General features: G+C 44.1%; 2 protein-coding genes across 5 annotated transcripts; one reads left to right on the forward strand and one right to left on the reverse strand.

Annotated features, from left to right (window-relative positions):
- Window positions 1-928: 928 nt before the first annotated feature.
- triobpb (TRIO and F-actin binding protein b) lies at window positions 929-14,327 on the forward strand. 2 transcript variants are annotated; one of them, XM_051713452.1, is made up of 14 exons: window positions 929-1,129; window positions 4,908-4,964; window positions 5,075-5,143; window positions 5,280-5,369; window positions 5,484-5,593; window positions 5,695-6,106; window positions 6,344-6,366; window positions 6,414-6,568; window positions 6,658-6,760; window positions 7,635-7,794; window positions 7,869-7,979; window positions 8,372-8,458; window positions 9,338-9,518; window positions 13,691-14,327. In XM_051713452.1, exons 1-13 carry the CDS (start codon window positions 1,124-1,126, stop codon window positions 9,497-9,499), a joined length of 1,545 nt encoding a protein of 514 aa, XP_051569412.1. In that variant the 5' UTR covers window positions 929-1,123; the 3' UTR covers window positions 9,500-9,518; window positions 13,691-14,327. The 2 variants fall into 2 exon arrangements, with proteins under 2 accessions (XP_051569412.1, XP_051569413.1); XM_051713453.1 differs by having other exon boundaries at window positions 5,695-6,103.
- Window positions 9,529-13,682, reverse strand: LOC127449881 (keratin-associated protein 10-4-like). 3 transcript variants are annotated; one of them, XM_051713502.1, is made up of 2 exons: window positions 12,902-13,682; window positions 9,529-11,392 (listed from the first exon to the last, which is right to left on the reverse strand). In XM_051713502.1, exon 2 carries the CDS (start codon window positions 11,178-11,180, stop codon window positions 10,263-10,265), a length of 918 nt encoding a protein of 305 aa, XP_051569462.1. In that variant the 5' UTR covers window positions 11,181-11,392; window positions 12,902-13,682; the 3' UTR covers window positions 9,529-10,262. The 3 variants fall into 3 exon arrangements, 2 of the variants coding, with proteins under 2 accessions (XP_051569462.1, XP_051569461.1); XM_051713501.1 differs by having other exon boundaries at window positions 12,015-13,682; XR_007898825.1 differs by lacking the exon at window positions 9,529-11,392 and adding an exon at window positions 11,679-11,953 and having other exon boundaries at window positions 12,015-13,682.
- Window positions 14,328-16,483: the final 2,156 nt, after the last annotated feature.

Below are 16,483 nucleotides of genomic sequence, written 5' to 3' on the forward strand. Positions count from 1 at the left end.
TACATCCGTTGACCGTTGGGCACTTAGAGTTTCTTGGTTGAGCGTTCTAATTTCTCCCATTCATTTAAATAGAAGTGGCCCGTTTCTACCAAATAAATAGTCTCTGGCTTTATCCATGCCCCTAGATGTCAGTGTGAGTCCAAGATGACAAATTCAAAAAATATTGAGTGCACCTTTTAAATAATTATTTTTCCCCCTAATGATTTCAGTAAGGTGTTTGGAAAGTGAGTTTACTTCTATCAACTCTTTTACTATGAGCTGATTTGATTAGTTGTTGTGGTGCTACTGGACGGTTCCGATTGGTTGCTGCAGTGCTACTGGACAGTTCCAATTGGTTGCTGAAGTAATACTGGATGGCTCTGGTTGGTTGCTGTGGTGCTGAATAGGTTTCTGATTGGTTGCTGCGGTGCTACTGGATGGTTCCGATTTGTTGCTGAAGTAATATTGGGTGGCTCTGGTTGGTTGCTGTGGTGCTGATTAGGTTTCTGATTGGTTGCCGTGGTGCTACTGGACTGTTCCAAGTGGTTGCTGAAGTAATATTGGATGGCTCTGGTTGGTTGCTGTGGTGCTGATTAGGTTACTGATTGGTTGCTGTGTTGCTACTGGATGGTTCCAATTGGTTGCTGAAGTGCTACTGGATGGCTCTGGTTGGTTGCTGTGGTGCTGATCAGGTTTCTGATTGGTTGCTGTGGTGCTACTGGATGGCTCTGGTTGGTTGTTGTGGTGCTAAATAGGTTTCTGATTGGTTGCTGTGGTTCTGCTGTGCGGTTGTGATTGGTTGCTGTAGTGCTACTGGATGGCTCTGATTGGTTGCTGTGGTGCTGATCAAGTATCTGATTGGTTGCTGTGGTGCTGATCAAGTATCTGATTGGTTGCTGTGGTGCTGCTGGGCGGTTCTGATTGGCTTCTCGCTTCCGCTGAACTCTGATCGGGATCCGCCCCGGTAACACCGACAACAGCGCGAGCTCCTTCAATCTTTATCTCTGATTGATCGATTAAATATTAACATTATAATTTAATGTGATGATCTTAGTTGAAAGCCTTATCTTTTAAAGATACTCCGAAGTGTTTAACAATATCAAATGGAGTTTATTTGATCTGTGTTTGGCTGGACTCGAACATCATGACGGTGAGTTTCACTTTAATTCACTGTAATACGTGTGGTGTGGCTCTTAGTGTAAACACGATGTTTAAACAAAGTGCATTGATTCAGCGCAAAGTGTTACTTTCAGTGAGTGTTTCTTTGTTGTGTTTGTGTGTTTCTGCGCGCGCGACACACCCCGTACAAGGGCGCATGCGCATTAGTGAGACTGATGGTGATGCATGTTTATGAAAATATAATTATAATTGTGTTATTATTAGTGTGTGTGTGTGTTTGTATCAGACTGCAATATGTTCCTGTTGTGTGTTTGTCTTGTTGTAATGTGTGAAAGTGCTGACACATTCTCTGGTGTTTCCTGTGTTTTTCACATCTATCTGTTCCTGTCATGTTTAGCATGTACAGATGTGTGTTTGCTTTATTCACGAAACAAGCAGAACAGATTTCTGTGTTAAACACATAAATAATGTTGAATTCATTTCTGGGGGAAACATTCACATACAAGGGTCATTGACAAATCAGGTTGTCCCAGGTGCTATAAATGAGAAATCTTTTAGAAATCTAGTTAAAAACATGCATTTAGTTCTTAGAAATGTCATATTTGAGTCATGTTGGTTTTTATAATAAAATAAAAATACAAACATTATTGGCTATAAACATGTCAAGTAGTATAACCATCAAGTAAAAGGATTAAAATTAGGGATGGGCATTTTCGAGTAATTTTGTAGTCGAGTACTCTAACCCACAAAAAACGAGTACCCGATTATTTGTAAATTAAATTGCATGTTAAAAAAATAACACGTATGACATTTACGTGAATCTTATATTTTGTTTTATTCACAAACGTTACCAAGAACGGTTTCAAAATAAGGTAACTTCAACAAACTATGCTTGAAAACAAAAAAGATGTGAAAATACCAATTAGTAACAGTAACAGACAGTAGTGTTGTTACGTGCACCACAGCAAAAATATGCAATATTATAATGTGCTATTGAACACACCAGTTTAGTTATTTTTAATTATTTAATAATTATTTTAATATTTTCCAGAACTTTCAAGAACATTTCTTCATTTAATTTAATAATATCATCAAAACGGTGTCTAATCAATAAATTTTTAAACATTTTAATAAGTGAAAATAGAACTTTTCAACATGTCATTACATTTATTATTATTATTATCATTACAGTGAATATTACATTTTACTATACAGTTATTTCTGTCACAATTTCTTCAATTTCAGGCATCTAGATTTTATTTTGAATCGTGCTTTTATTATGACGTGTATTTTGAGGGAAGCTTCACTTTTCCAGATAAACAGTTGGCATCATGGTCCAGTGTGATCATTGAAGAGTTTTAAGTCACGTCTGAAATCTCTTTACACTGAACTTTGAGTCGACAAATGACAAGTAGGTCACCGTTTTGAAGTGTTTGTATTTTAGATTACTGGTGTTTGTGTATGTGGACATTTCAAAATTTTATGTTTTAAATTTTATTACTGTGAAGCACTTTGGTCAACTATGTTGTTTTAAATGAGATATAAATAAAGTTGAGTTGAGATTAAAACACAAATGCTGTGATATAAATATATAGTCTACATGTAATACGCGCTTTACAGTGGATGAGTGCTCTGCTATGTCATCTCGTTCAACATGAATGATTCTCAATGTCTGTGGAGTTTGAGTGGTCAGATTTATACATTAAAGTACACAGCTCATCTACACTAAGACTGCATTTCAGTGTACAAGTAGTAACAGAACATGCACTCAGAATGAGCATTTTAAAGCAGTCCTGTGTCAGTCATACTGCACGCTGGTATCGGATTGAGGCAGTGTTCGGTACTACAGGTACTGCAGAAACATGGGTATCGTTACATCTTTTTTGTTTTAGTATGGACTTGGTACCGAAGTACCGGTGCTTTTTACAACACAAACTGACGGCATGAGTGTATTGCATACTCGAAATGCTCATAGACTACATAAAGGCTATCACATATTTATCATTTCACATGTTATTATTCAGAAAATCAAGTGGTGAAAGTTTGCTTTTGTAAAATGCGCTCTGCCTGTGTTCAGAGATTTCACGCTCCTACACACATACTGGTCTGATCAGCTTCCGAGTTCACGCTGCATTTTGTTTCCACCAATAAAAGCAGATCCTCGTCTGTTGGTTCGCATGACTCCAACAAGAACTGAATACAGAGTAGAATTCAATAAGAATAAAAATATTACAAGTAATGCCTTGTTATATAACTTATGCTTTAGCAGCACCGTCATAGGAGAAAGGTGCCTCCAGCTGTTCCTGGCAGTTCCTTGTGGGGTTAGGGCATCTGCTGCCTGCCAGGAACAAACAGAGGCACCTTTGTACAATGGGCTAAAAGCACAGACACCATTACACGTCGTCTGCTTTTATCCAACACCTCGACAAGACCCCGTATCCACAGCGCCCCCAGTGGATTCCATTGTAACTGCGAGATTTGGTGAGAGATTCAGAGGAGCGCTGCTCACGGCAGGCAAATCAAAAAGGAAAATTCGAGTAGTGTTTTTAATACCCGAGTAGCTGGTGCAGAACGAGTACTCTATTACTCGAGCACATACCGTATTAAAATATTTTCCATGCACTTTGAATACATGAGAGAGTATCATTAATCATTAATTAAAAAAACGTTTTCAAACATTTTTCATGGTTAAAAGTATTTTATACAAATATCAAGGATTTTTTAGTCAATAATATCAAGAATTTTCCTTAAGTTTACAACACATAACCTGAACAAAATGTGCCTTTTCATAAAAACGTTAAAAATGTTGATATTTAGTGATATGACAGAATAATAATTTTTTTTTTCAAACTTCACACAGTCTTGAGGGTCTAAAGGCGCAGTCAGATTTACCTTCGCTTTGCAAAATTCAGCAGGTGAAATACAGTTGTTTCAATGGGAATCTGTGCGATCGTCAGTTTCTTGCGATGGACTTTCAGTGGCAAAAAATGTCCCCTCGCAGATTTGCCGTGGACTTCAATTTTGGTGAACCACGATGATGAACAGAAAGTTGTTTGGTTTGGCGGTGACCTCTGTGTGCTCGGTGCTTCGCACACAGCTTCACTGAATATTCACAATGGACAGTGATATCATTATAGCGTTGAGTTTCTTTTTAACGTAAGCCTAACGTAAGAGTATAAAGTGGAGCATTAAAAAGAGTCTGCTTGGCAATTCATTTTTTGCTGGTTTCACATACGCTCAACGTCCACCCACATCATCTTCGCCCGCTGAATTTTGCCATGCAAAGGTTAATGTGACCGTTCCTAAAAGGGTCTTTTTGTCAGATGACAACAGAATGCCAACCTTCATGTTTGTTACACCACTAGACTTCAATCTGGCGGACAAAAGTTTTTCAAATATTAATCATATTTAGGGGCCTGGGTAGCTTAGTGGTAAAGACGCTGGCTACCACCCCTGGTGTTCGCTAGTTCGAATCCCAGGACGTGCTGAGTGACACTAGCCAGGACTCCTAAGCAACCAAATTGGCCCGGTTGCTAGGGAGGGTAGAGTCACATGGGGTAATCTCCTCATGGTCGCTATAATGTGGTTCTCACTCTAGGTGGGGCGCAGGGTAAGTTGTGCATGGATGCTGCGGTGGATGGCGTGAAGCCTCCACACACGCTATGTCTCCGCGGTAACGCGCTCAACAAGCCACGTGATAAGATGCGCGGGTTGATGGTCTCAGACACGGAGGCAGTGAATATCCTGAATCACTAATGTGTACATGAATGCCAGCTTTAAACTGATGGACTCGTGTTCTCTGTCTGTAGCCTGATCTGCTGAACTTTAAGAAGGGATGGATGTCTAAACTGGATGAGAGTGGAGAGGTGAGAGCACGTCTGTTTGTGTAATCCTGTCAGTGTGTAATGATGATCATGTGTTTTCATTACTGATGGTGTGTGTGTGTGTGTGTGTGTGTGTGTGTGTGTGTGTTCAGTGGAGGAAACACTGGTTTGTGTTGACTGATGCTGGACTGAAGTACTACAGAGATTCAGCAGCAGAGGAGGTAAGACACGCATGAAACACACGTTACACACGATAAATACATAGATGCATCTCCACTTACATATTCCAGGTCATATTTCACCCCAAAAATCAAAAGAAAATCATGTCAAGTCAACCATGTGTTCTTGTTTGAACAGCGAGATGATGTGGACGGAGAGATCGATCTGAAGTCATGTGTGAAGGTGTCTGAGTTTGATGTGGAGAAGAACTACGGCTTCCAGATACAGGTCAGTACTCACTTCCTGTGTGTTCACGTCTGTACTTGCTGCATTCCTCCTGCTGATGGGAAACGAGCACGAGATTCAGATAGCTGATTGAAAGCTCTTCCGTTTGTCCTGTAGACGAGAGAGGCCGTGTTCACTCTGTCTGCCATGACGGCAGGAATCAGGAGGAACTGGATTGAAGTTTTGAGGAAAAGCGTTCGGCCGAACAGCTCTCCAGACCTCACACAGTCAGTCCTACACACACACACACACACACACACACACACACTATCGTACACACACTTCACTGAACACACCCTGATTGTGAATGTGTATTTTTTGTCTGCAGGTTACCAGACTGCAGCGGTGATAAAGAAAACGTTCACCATCGACTACACAGCCAATCAGACGCCTCCTCCACCGCAAACATCCCTCAGCGAAAATTTGACTATGTTGAGCTGTCACCTGTAGCCACGCCTTCCACTCCTGCCTCGGCCAATCAGAGAGAGTCAGGGGAGGGGCAGGTGAAGGAGCACAGCCAGTGGCAGGAGGAGAGGGCGCGTGATGACACTCACAGCCAATGGGAGGCGGTACTGTCACGCAAGGGGACGGGCCAGCTGTCGGAACAGAGACGAATAGAGGAGGAGATTGAGAGGAAATGGGCGGAGTTTGAGCGACTGCCACTCAAAGGGATGAGGTCACTTCCACTGATGGGGGCGCGGTCTGGCCCGTTAGCCAATCAGGCTCTGGAGAGGGAGGTAGTGCGTGAATCACAACTATCTGCTCTCTTGAGAGAAACTCGCTCTGAGTTTTTGAGAACTGAATAGAACACCTTATAAATGACGCTGTAAGCTTAATAAAGAGCTTCTGTACAGTCATTTAGAGTGTTTCTGCCTATGTTTGTGTATCACTAACAGCCTGTGTGTATATATGTGTGTGTGTCACACATCGCCTGCAGAAGGCTTTACTTCTATCCGTCTGTGTTTCCTCACCTGTAGGTGGCGTCTCTAAGGCAGCAGCTGGCGGAGTTGAGGGCGGGGCAGGGGGGAGAGAGGGGTCATGTCGTGGGGCGGAGTCTCGCTGCAGTGAGAGTTTGCAGCAGATAGAGCGCATGCACAGAGAGACGCTGCAGGAGCTGCAGAAACAACATGCTCAACAGATCAGCGCGCTGGAGAGAGAAAGAGATGTGCTGCTGCGTGAGGAGACGGAGGCCACCGCACGCGGTAACACACAGATGAATATGATCCTTTCACGTCTACATGCGCACAGATATTGTGATGTTGTGTATAACTGAGTGTGTTTGTGATGTCAGTGATGGAGGCGTTACAGAAAGCGTACAAAGAAGAACTGGAGAAAACCACACGACTCATAGAGAGACACGGAGTAGATACACACACACTCGACAAACAACAACAGTGAGTACACACACACACACACACTCGACAAACAACAACAGAGAGTACACACACACACACACTTGATAAACAACAACAGTGAGTACACACACACACACACACACTTGACAAACAACAACAGTGAGTACACACACACACACTCGACAAACAACAACAGTGAGTACACACACACACACACACTCGACAAACAACAACAGAGAGTACACACACACACACACTTGATAAACAACAACAGTGAGTACACACACACACACACACACACTCGACAAACAACAACAGTGAGTACACACACACACACACACACACTCGACAAACAACAACAGTGAGTACACACACACACACACTTGATAAACAACAACAGTGAGTACACACACACACACACACTCGACAAACAACAACAGAGAGTACACACACACACACACTTGATAAACAACAACAGTGAGTACACACACACACACACACACTTGACAAACAACAACAGTGAGTACACACACACACACTCGACAAACAACAACAGTGAGTACACACACACACTCGACAAACAACAACAGTGAGTACACACACACACACACACACTTGCTTGTTTAGACAGTGTTTGGAGGATTACAGCATAATTAGTTACTGTATTTTAATTATTTAAAAAAAAAAAAAAGTAGTGTAATGCATTACATTTTAAATTCTTGTAACCAGATTATGGAAATTACTTTTAAGTGCATTACTTGGGTTACACATTCTTCTAAAATAGTATGTTTAATATATTTTAAATATGAGTTCATATGTACATGTGTGTGTAACAGCTGAGTGTCGGTCTACCTGTAATTAGTGACGGGCCTCTGTTTAAAGTAACTTGCGCAACACTTGTGTGTTTGTGTAGGGCAGAGTTGTCGTCTCTGAGGAGAGAGTTGGACTGTTTGTCTGAGCAATACTCTCATAAGTGTCTTGAACTGAATCGGGCTCAACAACACAACACCGAGACAGAGAGACAGATGAGAGAGAGAGACATACAGATAGAGCAGCTCAAGAGAGATAACCAGGTGAGACAGACACATGATACACTGACCACACATGAACAACTGCTGCATTTCATCATCTGTCTGTCTCTCTGTAGGATTTACAGGCTCGTCTCTCAGAGGAGATCAAGGTCATTCAGTCTGTGGTCACAGGTCAGGGGTCAGATGCAGTGAGCGACGGAAGTGACAGGTCGTGGTGTGAGACGCAGGTGATGATTCTACACAAACCTTATGATTGTCTTCATTCACCCCCGTGAATATTTGGGTTAATCAGATCATATTTAAATCAGGTGTCAGGTGGTGTAACCAATGTGCAGATACCCCCCCCCCCCCATAAAACAAAGAAGACCCCTGTACACCTTCATGACTGTGTGTCATGTTTTATAAAATAAACGTACATGTTCACCACCACTTCACAGTTTCATCTGTTAAAGCTTTTAACTGTTGAATGACATGGACTGGTTCAACTAGTTTTTCTGCTATTCAGCCTAGAGATTTCATCAGATCGAAAATCAAAGTCCTGCTTTACATCATCTTAATGCAGTGTCTGTGATGTCACTATCCTTGTGTATTTATTATTGTGTGTGTTGTGTTGTTGTAGGTGCTGTTGCGGTTGAGAGAGAATGAACTGCAGTACTTACATAAAGAAATCAACAGTCTACGAAACCAGCTGCACTTCCTCACCATGGTAACAAACCTGTGTGTGTCAGTCAATGTTTCCCTCAGAATTATGTTTCTGCAGGAGGGGAAACGATCTAAATTGTTAATGCATAACTAATGTTTGCATATTTAGTGTAGATTTAATTCCAATAAAATGTATTGTTTCATTACTAGGGCTGTGTTTAACACTATAATTTAGTGCGATTAATTGTATGAAAAAACAACGTGTTAAAAAACAGAATTAATCATCCCCCTGATCCACACATCAGGTCAGTAACGAGGAATGTTCCTACCATTGGAGCGATGTACCACATTGATGTGTCAGTAAGGGGCAGTCAGCACGTCTCCATCTGTACAGACAAACCAACGAGATCATTAGTCAGCACAGCACAGATGATGTGCTCGACAGCTGGACCGAGCACATTAGAATACAGATCACCAGACATGTTTTTCAAACTTCTTTTGATTAACACAGCATGCTAAAAACACAGCGCTCATGACTAGTGTCGTGTCCGTGTGACACCCGAGGACATAAACCACCATTAAAAATAGCACAGAGGGAGATAGGACAATAATAAGGATATGTGCAATGATATGGAAATAAAATAAACAGCATTTTGACTTCTAAGACACTGTTTACGAGAGGGAAAAAAACGTTTTTTTGTGTGTTGTAGAGAGTGACTCATTAAAAGAATCGGTTCGTAACTGGTTTGTGAATCCGATGAACTGGCTCGTGCTGTTTTTGTCTGCAACCAGGACAACACAGAAAAGATGTGTCTTCTAGTAATTGTCTTTTTATTATTTTGTGGTAGCAAATATTTCTGTCATCACACTTTTGTCATGGTGCAGTGGATTTAACAGGTGTGTGTTCACTAATGGTAATCTCTTGTGTGTTTGTGTGTGTCAGGAGAAGAGCAGTGTGTGTGAGCGTTACCGTGAGGTGAGTGAGGAGTTGAAGGTGATGAAGAGCAGAAGTGAGAGAGAGATCAACACATTGAGAGAACATCTGAGACTGGCACTGAATGCACTGCAGGAAGAACAACACATCGACAACACCCTGCAGCACTGACACACACACACACTCACAGGTGAGACTCACACCGACAACACCCTGCAGCACTGACACACACATGACACACACACAAACTCACAGGTGAGACGACACACCGACAACACCCTGCAGCACTGACACACACATGACACAAACACACACACACTGACAACACCCTGCAGCACTGACACACACGACACAAACACACACACACACTGACAACACCCTGCAGCACTGACACACACATGACACACACACAAACTCACAGGTGAGACTCACACCGACAACACCCTGAAGCACTGACACACACATGACACAAACACACACACACTGACAACACCCTGCAGCACTGACACACACATGACACACACACAAACTCACAGGTGAGACTCACACCGACAACACCCTGAAGCACTGACACACACATGACACAAACACACACACACTGACAACACCCTGCAGCACTGACACACACATGACACACACACAAACTCACAGGTGAGACGACACACCGACAACACCCTGCAGCACTGACACGCACACACACTCACAGGTGAGACTCACACCGACAACACCCTGCAGCACTGACACACACATGACACAAACACACACACACTGACAACACCCTGCAGCAGTGACACACACATGACACACACACAAACTCACAGATGAGACGCACACACACACCGACAACACCCTGCAGCACTGACACACACATGACACAAACACACACATACTGACAACACCCTGCAGCAGTGACACACACGACACACACACAAACTCACAGGTGAGACGCACACACACACCGACAACACCCTACAGCACTGACACACACATGACACAAACACACACACACTGACAACACCCTGCAGCAGTGACACACACATGACACACACACAAACTCACAGGTGAGACGCACACACACACCGACAACACCCTGCAGCACTGACATACACGTGACACAAACACACACACACACTGACAACACCCTGCAGCACTGACACACACATGACACAAACACACACACACTGACAACACCCTGCAGCACTGACACACACATGACACAAACACACACATACTGACAACACCCTGCAGCAGTGACACACACATGACACACACACACAAACTCACAGGTGAGACGCACACACACACCGACAACACCCTGCAGCACTGACATACACGTGACACAAACACACACACACTGAAAACACCCTGCAGCACTGACACACACATGACACAAACACACACACACTGACAACACCCTGCAGCAGTGACACACACATGACACACACACAAACTCACACGCTGACAACACCCTGCAGCACTGACAGACACATGACACACACACAAACTCACAGGTGAGACGCACACACACACCGACAACACCCTGCAGCACTGACACACACATGACACAAACACACACACACTGACAACACCCTGCAGCAGTGACACACACATGACACACACACAAACTCACAGGTGAGACGCACACACACACCGACAACACCCTGCAGCACTGACACACACGTGACACACACGTGACACACACACACTGACAACACCCTGCAGCAGTGACACACACATGACACAAACACAAACTCACAGGTGAGACGCACACACACACCGACAACACCCTGCAGCACTGACACACACGTGACACACACACACTGACAACACCCTGCAGCACTGACACACACATGACACAAACACAAACTCACAGGTGAGACGCACACACACACCGACAACACCCTGCAGCACTGACACACACGTGACACAAACACACACACACTGACAACACCCTGCAGCACTGACACACACATGACACAAACACACACACACTGACAACACCCTGCAGCAGTGACACACACGACACACACACAAACACACACACACTGACAACACCCTGCAGCACTGACAGACACAAAGGTGACACACACACACCGACAACACCCTGCAGCACTGACACACACACACCGACAACACCCTGCAGCACTGACACACACACAGTTGACACACACATCGACAACACCCTGCAGTAGTGACACACACAACAACACCCTGCAGCACTGACACACACACAGGTGACACACACACACCGACAACACCCTGCAGCAGTGACACACACACAGGTGACACACACACACACACACACCGACAACACCCTGCAGCACTGACACACACACAGGTGACACATACACACCTACAACACCCTGCAGCAGTGACACACACACAGGTGACACACACACACACCGACAACACCCTGCAGCAGTGACACACACACAGGTGACACACACACACCGACAACACCCTGCAGCAGTGACACACACACACACACCGACAACACCCTGCAGCAGTGACACACACGACACACACACAAACTCACAGGTGAGACGCACACACACACCGACAACACCCTGCAGCACTGACACACACGTGACACAAACACACACACACTGACAACACCCTGCAGCACTGACACACACATGACACAAACACACACACACTGACAACACCCTGCAGCACTGACACACACGTGACACACACACAAACACACACACGCTGACAACACCCTGCAGCACTGACAGACACAAAGGTGACACACACACACCGACAACACCCTGCAGCACTGACACACACACACCGACAACACCCTGCAGCACTGACACACACACAGGTGACACACACACACCGACAACACCCTGCAGCAGTGACACACACACAGGTGACACACACACACACACACCGACAACACCCTACAGCACTGACACACACACAGGTGACACACACACACCTACAACACCCTGCAGCAGTGACACACACACAGGTGACACACACACACACCGACAACACCCTGCAGCAGTGACACACACACAGGTGACACACACACACACCGACAACACCCTGCAGCAGTGACACACACATGACACACACACAAACTCACAGGTGAGACGCACACACACACACCGACAACACCCTGCAGCACTGACACACACACAGGTGACACACACACACACACACCGACAACACCCTGCAGCACTGACACACACACAGGTGACACACACACACCTACAACACCCTGCAGCAGTGACACACACACAGGTGACACACACACACCGACAACACCCTGCAGCAGTGACACACACACAGGTGACACACACACACACCGACAACACCCTGCAGCAGTGACACACACATGACACACACACAAACTCACAGGTGAGACGCACACACACACACCGACAACACCCTGCAGCACTGACACACACGTGACACAAACACACACACACTGACAACACCCTGCAGCACTGACACACACATGACACAAACACACACACACTGACAACACCCTGCAGCACTGACACACACGACACACACACAAACACACACACACTGACAACACCCTGCAGCACTGACACACACGTGACACACACACAAACACACACACGCTGACAACACCCTGCAGCACTGACAGACACAAAGGTGACACACACACACCGACAACACCCTGCAGCACTGACACACACACACCGACAACACCCTGCAGCACTGACACACACACAGTTGACACACACATCAACAACACCCTGCAGTAGTGACACACACAACAACACCCTGCAGCACTGACACACACACAGGTGACACACACACACACACACCGACAACACCCTGCAGCACTGACACACACACAGTTGACACACACATCAACAACACCCTGCAGTAGTGACACACACAACAACACCCTGCAGCACTGACACACACACAGGTGACACACACACACACACACCGACAACACCCTGCAGCAGTGACACACACACAGGTGACACACACACACACCGACAACACCCTGCAGCAGTGACACACACACAGGTGACACACACACACCGACAACACCCTGCAGCAGTGACACACACACACCGACAACACCCTGCAGCACTGACACACACACAGGTGACACACACACACCTACAACACCCTGCAGCACTGACACACACACACACACACAGAGGTGAGACACACACACCGACAACACCCTGCAGCACTGACACACACACACACACTAATAATACCCTGCAGCACTGACACACATACACACACACACTTATAATACCCTGCAGCACTGACACACACAAGTGTGTTTTATACACACTTATTGTAATACTCTGTCTCTCTGAGCTCCATGAAGTTTTGTGTTTGTGTGTGTGTGTTTAGGGAGGAGGAGCCAGGACAATCATGTGCCTTTCATTTCAAACCAATCAGCAGCAGGGATTCATCTCAGCCAATCAGCTGCAGTACACTGGACTAGAAACGCTTCTGCACTTTTCATGAGTTTATGTGATACGAGTTTAACTTCCTGGGACCAGCTGGAACATTGTACTGTGTTTACTGTCAGAGGACTGATACTGGAGGAGAACTGGACCACAACATGTGTGTTTCTGTGTCACACACACACACACACACACACACACACACACACGGCTCAGCAAATTCACTTTTAAAGAGTCAAGAACATTCAACATGTTTAACACCTTCAGTCAATCAGTGTCTTTCATTTTACTTGCCAAATGATAGAGTTGAATCTGCTGCCCATGTGCCTGTTAAGAGTTTGACCAGATAATGATGACACACCTGTGATGAGTGATTGTTAAACTCTGCTGAAGGGTTTATTCAGAGATGTTTCTGATGTGTTTAACTGCCTTTGTGCCACAAAAATAAGAGAGCTTTGCGTTTATGAGCCAATGTTTTTAAAGATGTTTGTTTTTCTTTTACATATTTAATTGTGGAGTTTAAAGCAGATGTACACTTACTATGTTACAACCAATAAAAGCGGGGTTATTTGGTCTCCGGAGTCTGAATGTTGTAAGTCACTTTTATAATGTCTGGCTTGTAGCTGGGGCAGTATTCAGATGTGATCTTCAGGGGTGGGGCAACTGTGTATCTCTTTGTCGGACCGAGGGTGCTTCTCCTCGATCATTTCACGTGGGTTGGTCCCTCAAGATTCGGTGTTAGTCCAAAGGGCATCAGATTTTCATGTTGGCTTGACATGTCTTTTCTAATTTATTCGAATTATGGGTTCAAAAATCAGAAAAATTCCATAGATTAATGGTGCGTTCACGTCATGTCAGAATTACTGTAATTGTGAGATGACATCTATCTATCTATCTATCTACAGTTGTGCTCAAAAGTTTGCATACTCTTGGAGTATTGGTAATATATGTACCATTTTTAAAGAAAACATGAGTGAGCAGGCAAAACACATTTCTTTTATTTCTTATGGGATTCATATTCAACTGTAGGTTATAACAGAATGGCACAATCATAAAACAAAACATGGCAACAAAGAAAAAAATGAAATGACCCCTGTTCAAAAGTCTGCATACCCTTAGTTCTTAATACTGTGTATTGCCCCCTTTATCATCAATGACAGCATGCAGTCTTTTGTAATAGTTGTCTATGAGGCCCCAAATTCTTGCAGGTGGTATAGCTGCCCATTCGTCTTGGCAAAATGCCTCCAGGACATGCAAAGTCTTTGGTCGTCTTGCATGAACCGCACGTTTGAGATCTCCCCAGAGTGGCTCGATGATATTAAGGTCAGGAGACTGTGATGGCCACTCCAGAACCTTCACCTTTTTCTGCTGTAACCACTGGAGGGTCAATTTGGCCTTGTGCTTGGGGTCATTGTCGTGCTGGAAAGTCCAAGAGTGTCCCATGCGCAGCTTTCGTGCAGAAGAATGCAAATTGTCTGTCAGTATTTTCTGATAACATGCTGCATTCATCTTGCCATCAATTTTCACAAGATTCCCCGTGCCTTTAGAGCTCACACCCCCCCAAAACATCAGTGATCCACCACCATGCTTCACAGTGAGGATGGTATTCTTTTCACTATAGGCCTTGTTGACCCCTCTCCAAACATAGCGCTTATGGTTGTGACCATAAAGCTCTATTTTGATCTCGTCACTCCAAATTACAGTGTGCCAGAAGCTGTGAGGCGTGTCAAGGTGTTGTCGGGCATATTGTAACCGGGCTTTTTTGTGGCATTGGTGCAGTAAAGGCTTCTTTCTGGCAACTCGACCATGCAGCTCATTTTTGTTCAAGTATCGTCGTATTGTGCTCCTTGAAACAACCACACCGTCTTTTTCCAGAGCAGCCTGTATTTCTCCTGAGGTTACCTGTGGGTTTTTCTTTGTATCCTGAACAATTCTTCTGGCAGTTGTGGCTGAAATCTTGATACTTGGCTTGGTATCAAGAGATCCCCGAATTTTCCACTTCTTAATAAGTGATTGAACAGTACTGACTGGCATTTTCAAGGCTTTGGATATCTTTTTATATCCTTTTCCATCTTTATAAAGTTCCATTACCTTGTTACGCAGGTCTTTTGACAGTTCTTTTCTGCTCCCCATGGCTCAGTATCTAGCCTGCTCAGTGCATCCACGTGAGAGCTAACAAACTCATTGACTATTTATACACAGACACTAATTGCAATTTAAAAAGCCACAGGTGTGGGAAATTAACCTTTAATTGCCATTTAAACCTGTGTGTGTCACCTTGTGTGTCTGTAACAAGGCCAAACATTCAAGGGTATGTAAACTTTTGATCAGGGTGATTTGGGTGATTTCTGTTATCATTATGATTTAAAAAGGAGCCAAACAACTATGTGATAATAAATGGCTTCAAATGATCACTATCCTTAAATAAAAGACCATGATCAGTCATATTTTCAAAATCAGTGCCAACATTTCACAATTTCTGCCAGGTTATGCAAACTTTTGAGCACAACTGTATCTATCTATCTATCTATTTATCTATCATCTGTCTATCTGTCTATCTATCTACAGTGCATCCGGAAAGTATTCACAGCGCTTCAATTTTTCCACATTTTGTTATGTTACAGCCTTATTCCAAAATGGATTCAATTAATTATTTTCCTCAAAATTCTACAAACAATACCCCATAATGACAACGTGAAAGAAGTTTGTTTGAAATCTTTGCAAATTTATTAAAAAT

Source organism: Myxocyprinus asiaticus, chromosome 13 (assembly GCF_019703515.2).
Source record: "Myxocyprinus asiaticus isolate MX2 ecotype Aquarium Trade chromosome 13, UBuf_Myxa_2, whole genome shotgun sequence".
Classification (NCBI taxonomy): Eukaryota; Metazoa; Chordata; class Actinopteri; order Cypriniformes; family Catostomidae; genus Myxocyprinus; species Myxocyprinus asiaticus.